This window comes from Canis lupus, chromosome 12, assembly GCF_048164855.1.
Source record: "Canis lupus baileyi chromosome 12, mCanLup2.hap1, whole genome shotgun sequence".
Taxonomy (NCBI): Eukaryota; Metazoa; Chordata; class Mammalia; order Carnivora; family Canidae; genus Canis; species Canis lupus.
Genome location: NC_132849.1, coordinates 12,822,703 through 12,843,534, shown reverse-complemented (window position 1 = coordinate 12,843,534; position 20,832 = coordinate 12,822,703). Strand labels below are relative to the sequence as shown.

General features: G+C 34.0%; 1 protein-coding gene across 2 annotated transcripts in view; it reads right to left on the bottom strand.

Annotated features, from left to right (window-relative positions):
- Positions 1–20,832, bottom strand: part of TRIM33 (tripartite motif containing 33) — a 116,807-nt gene that overhangs the window by 30,730 nt on the left and 65,245 nt on the right. For both annotated transcript variants that reach the window (XM_072769703.1, XM_072769704.1), the window contains exons 5-8: positions 6,431–6,547; positions 3,677–3,791; positions 1,461–1,607; positions 873–990 (exon numbers count right to left, since the gene is read on the bottom strand). In XM_072769703.1, the coding sequence (XP_072625804.1) occupies positions 873–990; positions 1,461–1,607; positions 3,677–3,791; positions 6,431–6,547 (497 nt within the window). The remainder of the gene's footprint in view (positions 1–872; positions 991–1,460; positions 1,608–3,676; positions 3,792–6,430; positions 6,548–20,832) is intronic.

Here is a 20,832-nt window from a genome sequence, read left to right as displayed (position 1 = left end):
GAATTGGCAAACATTTCCTTTGATGAGTCAGATAATTTAGGCTTTGTAGGCTACATAAGATCTGTCACATATTCTTTTTTTTTTTTTCATTTGTTTTTATAACTCTTTAAAATGTAAAAAAAAAAAAACAAAAACAAAAAACTTAGCTGCCATGCCATACAAAAACAGTTTGCTAATGCCTGATCTAAGGCTATAGTAAAATTTTAAAATACACAAAAATTATTTTTTTACAGAAATCTATCCACCTCTGCTTTTACAACTTCCAATGGTGAGGACTTGACTATTTTGAAAGTGACTTTACTCAATGTGTAGACAGTTCTAATCATTGGGAAGTTTTTGGTCTTTGTTTTAAATTGAGCTGTTTGACTCCCTGTAACTTTCACCTGTGGTCCACAGGTCCACACTGAGGAGCAACAGAGTAAAGTCCATTCCTCTTTCGTGTGGAAAAGAGCTAGTCTTAGCTTTCAAACATTCCTCAGTATTTGACTTTCAGACACATCAGCATCCCGTAGGTCCTCCTCCAGTGGATAATTAGTATAACTAATATACAAATTACTAAGCATCTAATAAACTCTTTCAAGAGAATAAAGGCCCATTTGCTAACTTTTCGACATGAAACAGTCATTATCAATTTTAAAAGATGGGGGGGTAGTTAGCAATGATAAACATTTTTTAAATCTAAAATTAGTAGACTTTCAACATTCTTAAAGATGTTATGAACACAGCTCAAGTGAGTTTCCGATGAGGAACATATTTTCCAAGAAGTTTACATGTAAGAGTGAATTTAAATTTTAAGTATCTAAGCTTTGCTTTAGATACTTTCTCCTAATTCAGTGTTCCCAGTTATATTCATGAAACTAATTATTTCTCACCTAAATTGACTACATTCTTTGCCCAGAAGGTGGGATCACAATGGAAACGAATTGCTCCATTAGCAGCAGGCACAGGATCACACCGTGCTTTCAAAATATGGCGCAATTGAAAAGTAATCTTAAAGGAAAAAATTCACATTAGTCTTAAAAATTTAAGTATCACTTGAGAAATCACACATGATAAAGACATTAAAAGCTCATCAAGCCCCACAATGTCAATCTCAGATGAGACAATACACGATTAAAAGACTATCTATATCAGCAATCAAATGCACATGCTTGAACTTCTGATATTTCTGGTGATAAACTGCATTATGATACCAGGTATTTTCAGGAAAATAAATACTGTCTGGTTCCATTCATATGAGATTCTAGAAAATAAAAGAAATCAGACTAATGGTTGCCTAGGGTCAGGAGTAAAGGGAACAAGGAAGCTTTTGTGGGTGATGGAAATTTTCTGTATCTTAACATAGTGGTGATTACATATGCAAAACTACAAAATCTATACTTTAAAAAAGTGCAGTTAACTGAATATAAGTATATTAATGTCAAGTCAATTTAAAACCATAAATATACTATGTGTCTCACCAGTCGCTTGCTGTACAGTAGTGCTGTGCTGCTGCCACTCGCAATTGCCCAGTTTGTAAAGTTCATAACATGTTTCACCTGTCGGGAAAGGCCTGTGATGTCATTCTGTTGCTGTAGTAACTTCATCTGTCTTTCTTTTGTAACATTCTGAAACAGAACAAGAGTTCAGTGAAGAATTCTATATGAAAATTTCAACTCACGATTCTTATTATAAATGAACAAATTCCTACATTATTTTTTAAAATTAGGATAAGTTGACAAGCACTTCATTATTTAATGAGCTTCTGATCAAAAGAAAAGTCACTAACAAAAGCGGAACTAAAACTTCATTCTCAAAGCTAACAAGGGATATTCCATATACAGAAATTGTTAGTTGATGTTCTCTCTTTTCCTTCAGAAGATAAAATGTCTTTGTTAAAAATAGTATCTATTAGGCTGATCCAACATACAGAATCTATGACACAATGAGCTGACATTTAGAAATTTGATATATTCGTTTCAGACCAAAGAAAATTTTGTGTTACCACTGCCACCTACTGGTGTAGCATGAGGCTAAAGTTAAAATCTATTCCTTTAAATACTTAAGACAAAATGAGAAAGGTAAATTCCAACACTCTAAGAGTACAGTTAGGGAAAGTTTTGAAAAGACAAAAGTTCATAAAGAACAAGAAAGTAAGTAAGAGCTGAAGGACCAATGGGTGGGGGGAGAAATGCTGCAAAGGAAAAATAAACTACCTGGGAACTTAAATTCCCAGAAGCGATAGATGATGTTCTATACACACTTCGACATTAGGTACACCAAACAACGTAACTATAGTTGGTACTTAACCATTTTCTTAATGCCTCAACTTGATTTACTGGACAATTTTTTTCCCTAAGAAAACAAGTTGCTCATTTTGTAATGTAAAACAAGGGATAAAAGTATTCAACTGATAGAAGCTGATTCACAACTTTCCTAGAAATCATCCCTTTCACAAAGCTTAGGAAAATAAATCTCTATTTTACGAAGTTTAAGAATGTATTATACTAGAAAACATCTACTGTTTAAATTCAGCATATTAGGAGTATGTGGCAGATTTACCATTTGGTATTTTTGTATATTTTAGTATTAAGAGGCATCTTTTCACTCAAAAGTTCTTGACATGGTTTAAGAACATTATTTTACACCTATAGTTAAAATGTATTTGCAGTAAGGTAAAAGGTTATCAAAAATAGTTGCTGCTCCGGTGCTCTCCATTTACACAGTCCTTTTAAAAACAAAAATCTATTAAGAGTTATATACACTGATTGGATGTACAACAGAAAAGGGATCTCTAACTTTATGTGTGAGAGTACTTTCATCTCACAACTGAGTTTTAATAAAAAGATATTTTTCAAAAAAACAAAATTCAGAAATAACACTGCCAACAGAATTTCTTTCATTTGTGTGTAACTATGTGTCTAGTATTTACACACAATGTTCTATAAAGGAATGGAGCAGAAAAAAATAACTACTGTGGAAAATCTGAGGTTAATAGTAATGGAAGTTAAAAAAATCAAATACACAGTTTAAATTGCTACCATTTAGTGGTGCAGAAAATACAGCCCCATATTATCTGAGCCTATTAAAGAGCACCAAATTTGGAAAACCAATGAACTGTGGTCAGTAGTTTCAAACTTAATTTGGATTTCACAAATTAACTGGATTCTTATCTAAAAATTTATATCTACATATTAATCTCAAATTATGCAACACAAAAACAATACAACAACAAAATTATCTGTGATTTTAAAGTTTATAAATTTTGAAATGTGCAGCATTTTAAGCAAAACTATGGAATATTTTTTAAATGAAACACACAAATGACTCAAGCTGACTCCCAATATACATTCACGTGTAAAAGTTAAATTGAGGCCCTATCTTAGGGGCTGGGGAGGATGTAGCAGGTTGGCTTTGTCTTGGTTTTGTATCACACTTTAGAAATAATTCTTTCATTTCTAAAAGGACAACACTATCTTCTCATTTATACAGCTAGAATCAGTTATTATTAAATTGGGCTGCAAATTAACTCAATAAAGCTCTATTTTCTAATAGGAAATGAAAATTTTTAAATGTTTTTAATTTTCTTTACTTCCATGCCCCCACCCAACCAATCTAAAAGAGCTTTCAATAAACATTAAAACAGCTAAAGCGCAAGAGAAGCAGTCTTTGTTTTTATTTTGGCTTTGAACCATACCTCTAGCTGCTGTAAGAGAGATTTTCCTTTCTTATTAATTTCATTGATAAGGGTGAAAATGGCCACTTTAATTTCCTGTTCTACTCGTTTGTTAGTCTCATTTACTTCTTTTATCCTGAATAAGAGAAATGCATCATTAGGTTATCAACTTATCCTATGTCTCTGAATCAACTGTTACAGAAATTCATCCAACTGGGCACTTAAGTGAATAATTAAAATAAAACCTCTGTCAAAATGTACAACTTATGTTTTGGTAGATCTGAGCACTCAATTTGGTCGAAACAAGTTATTTATACAAAGAACAGATTAAATATTTAGTATTAAATTAAGTTCATAAAGGCCTGTTTAGTAGTCTAGATGGCAATCTCCTTTAGTTCCTATGACATCAATGTGATATATAAACATCTGACTCCATAATTGCTGTCTAATGTCAAATCTGGCGCATCGGATCTGCTTAATGCTTTTCAAGAATAATGTGCAAAAGAATAATGTTGCAAACAGTAATTATCTGTTGAAATAATAGGAATTAAACTTAGAATTTATTTTCACTTATAACTTAACCACCTCAAATGTGGGTTCTGATACATGCCCCCCTTTCATAGGTTCTTCCCAAAACATCTTCAATTCATTTTGTTGAGTTGTTAGGTGTTTTAGAAGAAGTATAGGCTCCCATTTTGGTGATGAAAGTTTTGTTTGCAGATATGAAATAGCTGATACCTATGGGGGGGAAGGGGAGCAGCCCACCAATATAAACATATATAATATTAAACAACAATATAAATACATATAATATTAAACAACCAAAGAAATTAGCCTTCAACTTTTATACATTCTACTTCTTTACAAACCATTACTCACACTTTCAATCTCTAAAACGTCTTTTATTTGCCCAATTCAAATTTGAGTAACTTTAAGACAGTCTGAGTAATAATAATGTAATTTTCCTTCGTCTATACATCAGTGCTTGTTTGGGCACTTACTTGAAAATTTTATTCAATTCTATCCTTACTAAAGTAAGTGGAAGATGTATTTTTAAAAATAAGAGTGCTAATTACTATTGATAATGTAGGACTCTAACTTAAAATGATTCAGCCCAAGACTGAAACAGTAAGCATGCGAAAAGAGAAGAGTTAGCCACAGTCAGATTCTCATTAAATTCAAGCATGTACTATTCAATTGTGAAGAACAACAAATCAATGTACATTAAATAATGGAGATAGGAGGTCACTACACACTGTGTCTACACACTGTGTCTAAAGGGAAGTATTACTGGAGATTTCAATACTTAAAAAAAAACATTCCTGGATATGAAATCATTAATCTCCCCAACTCTCTGCATTAACACATGAACTTCTTGTTCTACTTCTATACAGATTCAGAAACATACATACAAAATATCTGTATAAAAATATGGGACTGCCATATAAATGAACTCACTATCCTTTTCTTGAAAAGGACATTCATCTGTGATTTATGAAAAGATAGCTACCCTCCCCAATATTACCCAACATAGCAGTAACTTTGAAACATCCTGGCATTTTCATGACAATTAACCATCCATGATTAGCATATATAAAGTATATAGAGTTGACCCTTGGGCAAAGTGGAGGGTTAGGTACTCCTAACTCCATGCAGTCAAAAATCCATGTATACCCTTTGACTCCCCAAAAGCTTAGCTAATAGCCTACTGCTGATTAGAAGCCTTACTGGTAACATAAACAATGAATATGTTTTATGTGTTATATGTATTATATATTCTTACAATCAAGTTAGAGAAAAGAAAATGTTGTATTTATTGAAAACAAATCTGCATATAAGTGGACCCTCTCAGTTCAAATCCATGTTGTTCAAGGGTCAACTGCATTGTTACATATTACCTCAGAGTAACCTTTATTTTCTTTTGGTATCACTTAAGATGAAAGTTCTACCACCTTTTAGTCTAATATTTAATGTACTCTTCATTCATCTATTTAATATTTGAGTATTGCCATTTTTAATATCATAAATTAATCTTAACATTCTAGAAGTACTTTAAGTCTCAATATTTGTGAAACTGAAAAATATTTATTGATTCTACTCATACCTCCAGGAATATACAGATTTTAATTATGCCAGATCCAAGTGTTCATTTTTCTACACCAAGTCTTCACCTAACAAGGATGTATTCACCTAACAATATGTATTCATTTATGGAACTGATTTCAACTTGCCTTATCAGTAAATTTAGTTCATTTAGAAATGAACCTGAATAAAATTTTAAAATATTGATGCTATTATTGATAAAAATAATAAATAGCTAAAATCTTGAGGGTTTTAATATGTGACACAAACCGCTAGTCGTAAATCTTATACTACTACTACTAAGAGAAATAGTATTTTCAATTCTTACTTTACAGACGGGAAGGTACATATTTGCCCACCATTCTTCACACTCTATACTATGTCTTCCACAAAGTTAAATTTTCTAATTCAACTCTGTATTAATTGCTTTTTCCACAGTTAAAATTAAGGCTTTTACAAAGTCTAGTTTTACGGATTATAAAATAACCAAAAATGTAAAGAGTATTCAAAATACTGGTGAATTAAATCTTATTTAACAAACATTATAATGCAAACTCAAACTTAGAGCATTTACCCTTCCAAAAATATGTTTTCTATATATGCTTAATATAAAAGGAACACAAAGTTTAAACTGGACCTACTGTATTTAAAAATTCTTAAAGTGAAATTATGGTTTTAAGGCAACACACTTACCTATTCTGCACCTGAGTAGCAGCAAAATGAACATAATTCTTTTTCTCAAGAAGCTTAGCCAATAGATTCTCAATTGCACCTTTCTGGTTTTGAAAAGCTTCTTCCAAAAACTGATACCTTAAACACACAAACAAAAAAATACTACATTTAAAACAGAAAATCTACTATTAAAATTCTTAAAAAGTGAAAAATTGCTACGTGACTCAAATTTAAGACTTTACTTAAATAATCAACATGCTATGTTGGCCTCACACACCTTACCTTAATACCAACTTTTAACTATCAATCCTTCCCTTTTGGCCTGAGCCAGAGAAACCCTTACAAGACCAAAAAAATTAACTTAAAAACCATTCAACTGCTCTTAAATTAGAATTTTGATTCAGAATTACATTTTTTTAAAAAATCCAAATATCAGAATAAGTTGTGTACATTTTAAGCCATAAAATATAACATTACAGAAAATATTTTCAAAAGTGGGAAAACTATCCATAGTTTTAACATCATAAAACCACTATTACCACTGTAATGTAAATTCCCAGAGTCCTGGGATTGAGCCTGCATCTCCCTCTCCCTGCCCTGCCTCCTGCTTGCTTTCTCTCTCCTCAAATAAATAAAATCTTTTAAAATATATACACATAAAATAAAAGTATAATCATAATGTATGTGCAATTTGACCTCTGACTTTTATCTTGTCTTTACAATCACCACTTGAAACAATTTTTCAGCTCCCCATACTATATAGTCAAATTTTTCCAAAAGAATTATAGCAATTAAAAATCGCAAACACCACACCAGTTTTATTATTACTTTGTCAACATGAGTAGTGTATGTCAATATTTCCTAATATTATTGTACTGAAAATTTAGACTTGATAGTAGAGACTACAGTTCTTTGGCTACTAGGAAGGTAGAATGGTTTTCTTTCCTAGGTTTATTTCCTTTGTGTAAATTACTCATTAAGTCAACAAATATTGTGGGGCTTCTTCTGTATGCTAGGGTCACATGAGTAAAAAGAAAAATCCATTACTGTTCATATTCTTGTAATAAATAGGCACACATACAAAATGATACCATACTGTGAGGTAACAGGTATAGTGGAGGTATATATATATATGATCCACAACAAGAACCTAGTGCATAAGCCAGCCAGCCTTAATACCAAGGAAAGCTTCACAGAGAAGTCAGAATGGTATTTTCGTATGCTAAATACAGAGGCATATTTCAGGAACTACAAACACTTCAATTTTGCCAAAAGAAAGCCATGTAAAGGTCAGAATATAAGATAATAATTAATAAAACCCGAATCAGACTGTGAAGAGCTGGGTATACCATGCTAATGTATAATGATTTTATCTTCTCAGTAATGGGAAACCCTTGAAAAGTTCTAACCAAGATGTTATAATCTGATTTATGTTCCAGGAAAATTGTCAGAAATATAAAAAATATATCTGAAGAAGAGAGAACAGGATGACTAGCTAGAACTCAATGACAGTAGCCCAGATAAGGAATCAGAAAATAACACTAGCTGGCACAGCTGCACAAATAAGTTTGAACAATGGACTCTGTCAGATCAGCACCTTTGGTTATTTGGGAGTTTACATGGCTCCAGTTAAAGTAAGGTCCATGGGTATGACCTAAAAATTAGATGCCTAGCTACGGCACAATCAAGAGAACACTGGAAATGAGTTCAAGATATTGACAAAGTTACAATTGTCTATGGGGGTACTAAAATTATTAAAGTAAAGGCAGAAATTGACGTTAAGAGGAAGACTATGAGCACCTAGATGTCTGTGTCTTCAGTGAAGGTCTCACTTATGGTAAACATAGGAGAAAAGGCTATGAAAGTTGTGAACACTGAGGAAAGTTCGGTACGAGGAAGGAAAAGTTTGCTTCGTGCTCAGGTTCAAGACGTAAAGGAAAAAAAGGCAGTGTAGGAGGCAAAGTGTACAGCAATATGAGGCCTGGTGTAATAGAGAACATTCAGCAAGTGAGGTTTTTATTTTGTGGGCTGCTTTAAGTTTTTTTTTTTTTTAATTGTAGTAAAATACACATAATGAAATTGATCACTCAACAATTTTAAGAATTCATTTTTAAAGCAAAAACCAAAACACCCAAAATCTTGTCTGTAAAGTCTAGCACTTTATAATTTGTGTAAGATATTAAACAGCAAAAACGGATGTGGGTATTTTAATTTTAAATTAAAACTATCAAAATTAATTAATTAATTAATTAAAACTATCTATTGTGGGGATCCCTGGGTGGCTCAGTGGTTTAGCGCCTGCCTTCAGCCCAGGGCGTGATCCTGGAGTCCCAGGATTGAGTCCCACATCGGGCTCCCCTGCATGGAGCCTGCTTCTCCCTCTGACTGTGTCTCTGCCTCTCTCTCTCTCTCTGTCTCTCATGAATAAATAAATAAAACCTTAAAACAAAAAACTATCTATTGTTAGATTGGTAACCCAAAGATTGTTGTTTTTGTTTCATTTCATTCTTTCATTGAAGAATATTTGATTTATTCCCTGCACCACAATTTCTCTATGTCCAAAATAAAACTTTACTTTGTAAAATCTGTACAAATGAAGAAGAAATAGGAGATTACCATCCTAACCTTTGAGACCGAGAGGGAGAAAGATCTTTTGATGCAGTTTGGTTATGTCAGTAATGTCAGTAATAGAAAGGCACCTGGTAGAAAGCTCAACTAGTCTCATAATTCAGAAAACTGTAATTCAGAAAATCTAACCCTTACAAATTTATCTTCTCACCTCAAAATAAATGTTTCAGAATCCTATTTCTAGAAATATCTTGTTGATTCATATGAACAAGTATTAAGCAAACACATTATGATATACCTACATTTAAGTATGTGTTCTTTCCTCCCCTTATACAGGAGTTGACATCTGAGCTGAATGTTTAAGTATGAGTAAGTTAGTGCTCAAGATGAATTTGAGAGGAAGGTAAGTTCTCCCACCGGGGGAAAAAAAATCTGAGTGTATAGAAGTAATAGTTCTGAAACTATCTGTCATTTTTAAGGCTCAGGAAAAGAAAGTAAAACTAGAAAAGTAGAGAATTACCAGATGCTAACAAGACTTGCACATTTTCTTAAGGTGCATTCAGATAATAACGAACAATGAATCATTAAGGAATTGAATGAAAAGCGATAATCGGATTTGTCTCTGTTCACTTGATTAATTACAATTATATTATTAGAAGAAAAATACTACCTGGATTTTGAACAACAAAAAAGCAATATGGAAGTAGTTCTGGCTACAAGCTACTTCTGATTCTCCTAGCTAACAGAATAAGCTAACACTGCATTTTCTTCAAATCAAAATTATAGTTGACATACTTCAGAAACGGGGAGGAAAAAGGATAATTAATAAACGGATTAAGTATATTTTTGATTAGGGGTACTGGGTGGCTCAGTTGGTTAAGTGTCCCAACTTGATTTTGGCTCAGGTCATGATCTCAGGGTCCTACGATTGAGCCTTGAGTCAGGCTCTGCACTCAGTGGGGTATCTGCTTGAGAATCTCTCCTCCTTCAGCACTTCCCCCCTGCATGCATGCTCTCTCTCTCTCTCTCTCCAAAATAAATAAATAAATCTTTTAACTATAATTTTGATCACTATGTAAATACACAAGAGCCATTTCTTAGGTGTTAATCTTGTATATGAAGTAGAAGTGATTCTTAACCTAGGGTTTCTAGTCACAATGAGCTATATTCAGTATTTCAAAACATGTAGGTAAAAATTACAGAGGTCCATGATTTATTAGTACAGGCAGGCTAGGTAAGACTTTCTGTGATTTTGATTAGAATTGTAGAAACTCAGTATAATATATATACCACTGGTTATATAGTTTGGAACAGACATCAACATCATAATCATATATTTTTTATTAATGAAAAATAATGCAGTTTGCTAAGAAAGTTTTGAAAACACAGTTCTTCTAAGTAAAGACTGAGAGATAAGGACCATTTTTTTAAAAAGACTGAGAAAGAATTATCTAGTAACTTGAAACTGTAACTTTTGAATGCACATTTAGTCTTACTAGATCCTGAGCTATACAGGGATGCTACTTTACTTGCCAAGTAATCACAGTATTATTTAGTAATTGTCAGCATTTAACAATTGTAAGATTTTACTCTGGCACTTCTAGGAAAATATATCATCTTAGTTTATAACCAAACTGAGTATCTAGGGAAACATTTTTTAAAACTAGTATGTAATAATTCTGACTCAGTATCTTTTTTTTTTCTTTTTTCTTTTTTTTTTTTTTTTTTTTTTTGGTTATTTTGAGAGAGAGAGAAAGCATATGTGCATGCAGGTGTGAGGCAACAGGCAGAGGGAGACAGGGAGAGAATCTCAAGCAGATTCCTCATTGAGTGCAGAGCCAATGCAGGGCTCAATCTCACAAACCCAAGATAATGGCCTAAGCCGAAACCAAGAGTCAGACACTCAACTGACTGAGCCACTCAGGCGCCTCACAGTTTCTTTTTAAATTCAGTACTCCATTTTAAAAATGACATAAAACTTTATATATTTAAGGTTCAGTTCTACTGAACCTATCATCCATTTTCAAAGGTATGCATTTATTATACCCAAGTTTGTGGATATCCCCTCCTGCTCTATCCTCAAGATTACTTTGAAAAAAATCCCAAACATACTATATCTAGGTATTTATTAAACTATAGATAGCAACGGATCTTTTGAGAACTATGTTTTCAGATGCTGTGATAAGTATCTTACATGGATTCTCTTATTTAATCTTTAGAAAAATTTAATGATGTACATACCATTACCAGCTTCACACTAATAACAGATGGATAATTTTGATAACCCTCTGTGTGTTAATCAGACAAATATATAATACTTATTTTATAGGACTAGTCCAAGAGTTAAATTGGTCAAAACACACAAAGCACTTATTAAGCATAGTACTTTGCTTACTGGAACATAGTAATGGCTTACAATTAGCTGTCATTGCTATTTTTTGCAGTAATTTTACATGATTTGCATTATGACAATGTTAAACTTCAAAACTTCAATAACAAAGGTCCTACTGTGCACGAAGACCTCATGTTTTTAAGAAAAATTTAAAATGAGGTTATGTTCCTTATTTAAAGCTCTATATGAAATGATAATAAGCCATTCAGAGTTCACAAAAAGTTGCACAGAGTAGGACTCTGAGCAACTATGAAAACCTAAAAAGGGTGGAAATTTCAAGAAAGCCTGGGGAAGACATTAGGATTCTCACATCACCAGAACAGGGAGGGGCACCTGGGTGCCTCAGTGAGTGAGCTTCTGCCTTCGGCTCAGGTCACGATCCCAAGGATCCAGAATGAGGACTGACCCTCGCATAGGCTCCCTGCAGAGAGCCTGCTTCTCCCTCTGCCTATGCCTCTGCCTCTCTCTTTATGTCCCTCATTCATAGATAGATACATAGACAGATAGAAAATAGAATAAAACTAAACTAAACTAAATCTTTAAAAAAAAAACAGAACAGAGAATAAAAACCAACTTTAAATCTCAAAGGGCACACAGTGACATCAGTTGATAGGTCAATTGTGCATGACTTCAGTAGTACAACAGGCTATTGCTTTCTAATATTGTCTTCAAATTTACCTATCTTTTCTTCTATAATGTCCAATCTACTGTTAATCCCATCCAAACCCAATGGGATTTTGGAAAAAAATAAAACATGGGGGTTGGGGGAACAGCAGTGGAGAGATAGAAGAATATTGAGTTTGGGGACAACTGTAATATGTAATAATATATAATATGTATAACTAGCATTTCCAAATGGGGAAAAAGGGAAAAAACCTGGAAGAAATTATAATAATGGAGTAGGCTTTTCCAAATTTGATAAAAAAAATATAACCCTACAGATTTAAGAACCTCAACATCCTCCAAGTACAAGAAACATTATGAAAGTTACTCAAAAGTATATAGTTTCCAAACTGCTTAAAGCCAATAGGGAAAAAAAAAAAAAAGAATCTTAAAAATGGCCAGAAGAAAAAAAAGATATATACAGACTAATAAAGATAGAACAGGTGGGCCACCTGGGTGGTTCAGTGGGTTAAGTGTCACACTGTTGATTTTCGCTCAGATCATGGTATCAGGGTCATGAGATTGAGCCCTGGGTCAGGCTCCACTGGGCTGGGTGTGGAGTCTGCTTAAGATTCTCTCTCTCTCTCCCTCTGCTTCTCCTCCCCACCCCCTCCCTGCTCATGCACAATCACTCTCTCTCAAGAAAATAAGTAATAATAACAATAATAATAATAACATAAAGAAAGGAGAATTAAGATGAATATACAAAATAATGTGGGGAAAAAATACAATTTAGTGGAGATAACCCAAAAGTTGGGTCTTTGAAAAGACTAATACTGATAAATCTAGAAAAGATGATCAAGAAAAACAGAAGGCACAAATACCTGATATCAAGGATTAAAAAGAAGTCACCATTATTACAGACCTGAAGACATTAAAAAGATAACAATGAAAACTTGTATCAAGAAATTTGAAAATCTAGATAAAATGGACTAATTTACAGAAAAATGTAACTTTACAAAACTAAAGCAAGAAGATACAGAAAACCTGAGTCTATAGCTCAAAAATAAATGTAACCAAAAAATTCCTATCCAAAAGGGACACCTGGCTACCTGGCTCAGTCAATAGAGCATATGACTCTTGATCTCAGAGTAATGTGTTCAAACATCATGTTGGGTGTGGAGTCTACTTAAAATAAACAACAACAATTTTTAAAATTCCTGTCCAAAATACATATTCTAGAGAAACACAGAATAAAATGTGTATTACTAGAGATGGGAAGAAATATTCCTATTTTTTACAGTAGCCCAGAGTAGAAACAACCCAAGTTACTGTCCATATGGCAATGGATAATATATAATATAATATAATATAATATAATATAATATAATATAATATAATATAATATATAATGGATGCCTGGATGGCTCAGTTGGTTGAGTGTATGACCCTTGATCTTGGGGTTCTGAGTTTGAGCCCTGCAGCAGATACAGAGATTACTTAAACATAAAACCTTTTAAAAATAAATAAATAAATATAAAATAATGGATAAACTATAGCCAAGAGGTTCCCAAACTTTCTTAAATCATGATGCCATTTAGTGTCTCAGAAATTCTTTGCAGAGAACTAAAAGCAATACCCAGCAGTTCCATTTATGAAATAGTAAGGTTGTAAACACAACAAAAATTCAGATTTACAAAGATATTTTAGTCATTCCTTACACTGTACTTTTTAGGTACTTCTCTCTCTTTCTCTCTCTCTCTCTCTCTATATATATATATGTATACATTCTCTGTATATTATATATATATATTCTCTATATATATACACATTCTCTGTGTGTGTATATATATATATTCTGTGTGTGTGTATGTGTGTGTGTGTGTATATATATATATATATATATATATATATAGTCTTGTGTTTTTAAAACTTTTTCAAAGAATGCAGTCGTTAATGACATGCAATGAATTCTATTTGCCAAGAAGCATTTAAAGGGTAAGGATACCATAGTAAAAAAAAACAAAGCTTCGTCTTCTTCTTCCTTTCCTTATATTCTAATTAAGGAGAAAACAAAATTTTAAATAGAGTTATGTGATAGAGAAGACACAAGTGGCAAAAAATTCTAGATTAGAAACCGAGAAAAGGGTTCCTGAGATCTCAAAGGTAGGAACCAGCCATGCAGAAATCATAGATGAATCATAAAGTTACCAAAGGCATGTTTGCATAGCTGCAAAGGAAAATGACCAACCAACAGAGTTTTTACTTTTGTAATAATTTACCAATTAACATTTTTACCAACACACATCTCAAATGACCTGTCCCTTTGCCAAATGGATAACTGATTATTCTAAATATGTTTCTTTCTCAAATCTTCCCTCCTAATATTCCTCTCATCAAGCTAACTCTTAGAGATAACCAATTCTTCTCTTTCTAGTCATAAATAATCATTCGGCTGGGTAAGTGAATCTGATACCTATGAGTTCCTAAGATAATCTGATAGGCACACAAACTATAATACTAAAGTTAACAACTTTTTTTTTTTTTCAGCAAAACCAAAAGGAATTAACTCTATTTCAGAGTTAATCACTGAAGTGAACTACAGTTGAACCATATATTCAATCTCAAGACACATATAGACTAAAACTCTCCAAGATAGCAAAAACAGTCTCAGTTATTATTATTATATAGTCATCACCTAGCATGGTATCTAGTACAATGGTCAGCCCTCAAATATCTACTGAACAAAAGAGCTGAATGAATACTGAATACTGCAACAAGCTGCTTTTACTCTGACAATAAATGTACCATATGAAAACAATATACTTGGGAGCACCTGGGTATCTCGGTTGGTTAAGCATTCGACTTGGATCTCAGCTCAGCCCTTGACATCAGGGTCCTGAGTCCCGCAGTGGGCAGAGAGCCTACTAGAAGGGAGGGTGGGTGGGAGGGAGGGAGGCAGGCAAGCAAACAATATATTTAGGACAGGAAATCTTGATTTGTCACCATAGCTCTGGATCTAGCTTCCTGAGAATAATGATAGTACATATTAATTTATATGTCATTTTTACCAGCAACTTAGATATTATCTGAAAGTTTCTTGGAACTTTGCAAGAATTTAGAGAGAAAAAATGAGTTTGGCAAAGGGTTCTTCTAAAGTAGAGGTTATCAACCTTCAATGAGTAACTGAGGTGATTTACCAGTATTTGTAACATACTGTAAAAAATTTTGATACCCAGAATGTAATTTAAAATTCTTATTTAACTGGTCTGGAGTAAGACTAAGACATTAATATTTTTTTAAAGCTTTCTAGGTAGGTCTACACCTAGGACTGAAAAACATCTACTCTAAAGCTTATTTATTCATAATAAATAATAATAATAAAAATATATATACTTAGAATAAATTCTATGTCTACCCTGTCCTAACAAAATCTAACCAAGCCCTTGCAAGATCTTCCAAGAAACAGAATTTAGAAATTGAGTCCAACCAAGTTAGAGAGGCTTGGGAAATACATTGGGCTTTCCATAGACCCTCCCTTAAAAAAGAGGAAACCAAGCTTATACAAGATCAAGGTGATCAGCCAGTAACTTAACCCCCTGACAGAATAACAACCAACAGTCTACACAGGAAAGAATCCAAAGTTTCTATAACGTAACATCCACAACATCCCAAACCTCAATTTAAAAATCACTAGGCATCAAAGAAACAGTAAAAAATAATTTTTTTAATTTTAAAAATTTAAAAAGTAAAAAGAAAAAAACCAACAGTAAAATATAACTTAAAATAAAGAAAAACAGTTCAATAGAAACTGACACCAAGATGGTCCAGATGTTGTATTTACGCAAGGATTTAAAATGGGTTATTGTCTATTCAAAATTTACATGAAAACATCTTTCAGTGAGTGAACTAAGAGAAAATCTGAGCAGAGAAATTAAACTATAAAAAGAGAAATGGAAATTCCAGCAAAGTGCAATAATTGAAATAATTCACAGGATGAGCTTGGCAGTAGTAAATGGGAAATGGCTGAAGGATTAATTCAAATAAACACAAATCTCAAATTATAAAGTTTGAAAATGAATAGATTAAAGGAAAATGATCAAAGCCTAGAGTACAAAACAATACTTGAAGTTTCAGAAGACAGAAATAATGCAAGGGGTTGGGGGGGGTGAATTTTTTAAGGAAATAACGGCCAAGTTCCTAAATTTGATGAAAATGATAAAGTGGGATACCTGGGTGGCTCAGCAGTTAAGCGTCTGCCTTTCGCTCAGGGCATAATCCTGGAGTCCCGAGACTCAGTATCACATCGGGCTCACATGGAGCCTGCTTCTCTGCCTATGTCTCTGCCCTCTCTCTCTCTGTCTCTCATGAATAAATAAATAAAATCTTTAAGAAAGAAAGAGGGAGAGAGAGAGAGAGAGAAAGCAAGCAAGCGATAAACTTACAGGCAAAGAAGGTGAGTGAACCACTCGTAGGATGAACCAAATAAAATATATAGCTTAAAACATAATGGTCAAATGGTAAAGACCACAGAAAAAGAGGATCTTGAAAACAGCCAGAGAAGCACCACACAACATTTAGGTAAGAATAAAATGGATGACATCATTAAAAACAAAGGAGGCCAGAATACAAAGCAATGACAGCTATAAAATGCTGAAAGAAAAAAATGTCAATCTAGAATTCTATATCTAGTGTATAAACATCCTTCTAAACAGGATTTTCTGGTGAATGTAAACTAGAAATATTAACTGCGGCAGACCTGCGGAAAAAGAAATGCTGAAGGATATTCTTCAGGGCAAGGGAAAATAATAAAAGATAGTATAACTCATATAAATGAGAAGATATAAAGAGAAACAGCAATGATAATAAACAGAAAAATATAAAAACCTATGATTTCACTTTTCCTTCTCATAATTTTCTTAAAAGATACCTTTTTTGGGGGGCAGTGGAGGAGACACAGAGAGAACATGCATATGAAGGAGGAAGGGAAGAAGGAGAGGGAGAGAGATACTAGTACACCAAGCAGGTTGTATGCTCAGCATACAGCCTGATGTGGGGCTGATCTTACAACCCTGAGATCATGACCTGGGCTGAACCACCCAAGTACCCCAAAGTCAACTAATTTTTTAAAGAAGGCATTGTAAGGCAAGATTTATAAGGTATGTATAAATAAATGATATGGCATTAGTACAAAAGATAAGGGTTTGATAAACTGAATTATCCTTTTGTTTGTAAGGTTACTGCATTCATAAAGCAGGAAACAGTACAATACTTTACGGAGGCTTTAAGTTAAAGCTGGGTATCATGAACTCTGGAGCAGTCATTAAAATAATAGAACTAGGGGTATCTGGATGGCTCAGATGGTTAGGCATCACCAGTCTTTGGCTCGGATCATGATCTCTGGGGTCCTATGATTGAGTCCCTGGTCTGTCTCCCTGCTCAGTGGGGAGTCTGCTTTTCCCTTTCCCTCTGCCCCACCCCCCACCGTTCATGCTCCCTTGCTCTCTTTCTCTCTCTCAAATGAATAAATAAAATGTTTTAAAAAAAATAATAGAATTAGAGCTTAAAATGCTGAAAGTGGATGTAAAATGAAATACCAAAAAGTTTTACTACATTGAAACACGACAGGAAAAAAAGAACACAGAAAATAAAAAATGAAACTAAATGATAAACTTAAACTTAACCATATCAATAATTACATTAAATGTAATGGGATTAAACATTCCAATTGAGGGGTGCCTGGGTGGCTCAGTGGTTGAACGTCTACCTGCCTTTGGCTCAGATAGTGATCCCAGAGTTCTGGGATCAAGTCCCACATCAGGCTCCCTGCATCAGGGAGCCTGCTACTGTCTCTGTCTCTGTCTCTCATGAATAATTAAAATCTTAAAAAAAAAAACAAAAAAAAACTGAAAAGGCTAGGGCCTCCACAGGGCACTTGGCTGACCCAGTTGGAAGAGCATACAACTCTTGAGCTCAGGGTCTTGAGTTCAAGCCCCACACTAGGTGTAGAAATTACTTAAATGTTAAAAAAAAAAAAGGGGGGGGGTCTCCAATTAAGACACAGCCCTCAACAATTTATATAATTAAAAATTAATTTCTATGAAAATACACAGATATAACTGACAACTCCTATATTCAGGCAGGTCTATCACCTCTTTTATTCCTATATCTAAATAAGTATTTGTTGAATAGATGAGATGTCTAAATGTGTGTCAAATACTGTTCCAGCTCCTGGCACACTGTGAATAAAACACATGCCTATCTTCATGAAGTTTATATTCTAATGAGAAAAAAGACAAAAAATAAGATGCAAATTACAGAACATGTTTAGAAACTGGTAAGTGCAATATAAAAAAAGAAAACCAAAACAGGATAAGGAGGATTAGGAGTAAAGGGACAAATTACAATTTTAAACACAGTGATCAGAGTAGATCTCACTGACAAACAGAGACTTGATGGATATATGGAAGTTAGCTATGCAAACAAGTGGACCAAGAAGAGTCTCACATACAGAAAACAGGCAGACAGCAGCATGTTTGCCATGTTTTAGAAACAACAAAAGACAAGAGTGAGGGAGGAGAGTAGTAGGAGATGTATGAACATACAAGCCACAGTAAGGAATCGGACTTTTAGCTCTGACTAAAGTGGAGAGCCACTGAAGGTTTTGAGCAGGGAGCTCTAGTACTTAAGAATGAACTGAAGGAGAGCACTGACAAGCATAAGGATAACTAAGGAGAGGACTGCAGTCATCCAGGCTAGAAATGATAGTGTCTGAGATCAGCCTCGTAATAATGGAGCTAATAGCAATGAGGTAGTAAGGAATTGTGAGATTCAGGGATATATTTTGAAGGGGGAGCCAAAAAGATGTTCTGGTAAGTTTGAGTTTGGGTATGAGAAAACTGTGGAATCAAGGATAGTGCCAAGATTTCCGGCTTATGCAATGGAAAAAATGCAAATGCCAAAAATTGAGATAGGGCAAGTCTGCCAGTGAAAAAGATTTGAAGTGATCAGTTCTATTTTGGATATATTATATTTGAAAAAGCAGACACTCAAGAAGAGATGTTACAGTTTATAGAATAGACAAATCTGAAAGTTCAGTAGAGAGTACTGAGCTAGAAACAGAAATTTGGACATCATCAACATATGGATGGTATTTAAAGCCATAAATCTGTAGCTGTAGATAATGAAGTAATGCCTGGCACATTCAACATTAAGAGATGAAGGAAAATGAGCAAATGAAACTGAGAAGTAATTAGTGTGATAGGAGGAAAACTAAAAGAATGTGGTCTCTTGGTAGCCAAGTAAATAACATGTATTAAGGGAATGATCAACCATGTCGAATGTTGCTGAACTGTCAAGTATTAAGATGATGACCAAGTAATGACCTCTAGATTTAGTAATGAAATGGCTATTGATGACCTTGAAAAGAACAATGTTGATAAAACACTGACAGAAAGAATGGGACAGGAGAAATTAGGGGACTGCAGATTACAAGCAATCCTTTCAAAATATTTTCCTGCAAAGAGAAACAGGGACAACTGCCCAAAGGGAAAGTGGGTTAAAGAAAAGGTTTTACCTTCTCATTTTTAAAGACGGAAGAAAAAATAGCAGAATATTAAAATACTGGTGGGAATAACTGGTAGACAAGTAGATGTGGCAGGGGAAGTCTGCAGAAGTTCTCTCTGTATTTCTTCAGTTTTCTCAATGAAGTAGGAAGCATTCCCAGTATCTGGAAGTGGGGATGGACGATGAAATGCTAACAAGAAACACTGTTAATGCACAGTATGACTGACAGGTAACATTAAGAATCTACCTAAGGTAAGTGGTCATGAAATGAGAGTAAGATTGGTTGGTGTCATGCATTTTTTCTCCCATGATGTTCCGCTGCATAACCAAAGCATGACAGAAGGCAAGTGGGTTTAATCAAGATTGTGGTTTTACCAAGAGTTTGACCAAGTGGGATACAGGAGTCAAAGCTAAATGTGAGTGAGTGAAAATGATTAGCCTGAAATTAAACTGGAAAAGGGTTAAGTGAAGACACAGAAGAGTGATGTAAAGTGAAAGAATAGTACTATCAATGGATTAAAAGTCACTGAGTAGTGAAAAACTGTGGAAGTCTGATACTAAGTAGAATGTGCTAGACTGAGAAGAGATGTGGTCACTTGAAATTAAATATAATTATTGGAAATGCCAATGTCTAGTGTACAATCATGGATGTGACTGGTAATGTAAAGGACATAAACTTTAGAAAGGAGTTCAAAAACACAAAGACTAGAGTATCTGGAGGATCATGTCTGTGTATATTAAAAAACTCCAGGAATTAAGACAACAGTACTATCTACAGGTGGCCTCTGAGTTAGGAACTGTTTAAGAGATGAAATCAAATGACCCATGGATTTTTCTATGACAGCACCAATGAGGAATAGAAATGATGATGTAAGATTAAAATTTGGAGACTTTTAGGGAGGAAGGATAAAGAATGGTCTAAAAACAGCAAAGAGACTGACTATACATCTCCAGGTCTGGTGATACATGAAATATCAAAGAAAATATAGCCACCAGTGAAGAGGGCTGCAGGGGAAGCAGTGTCCTACCGCTTTGTTTCCACTATAGCAGAGAAAGCACAGAAAAGGATTTTAAAAAGAGATTGAGGATAAAGAGATCCTGCTGATGACAAACCATGAATCCCAGAGAACAGTGTGGCAGAGACACAACTATCACATGCAGAGCCTATGGGAATTAAATTATGGCAGATGAGGGGAAACCTGGAAATGTGGGACTTTTCTTGGGTGACAAATAGGGATAAAGAACATGGTAATGTTAGCCCTCATAAATTTAAAGCAAGTAATGATGAAGAAGT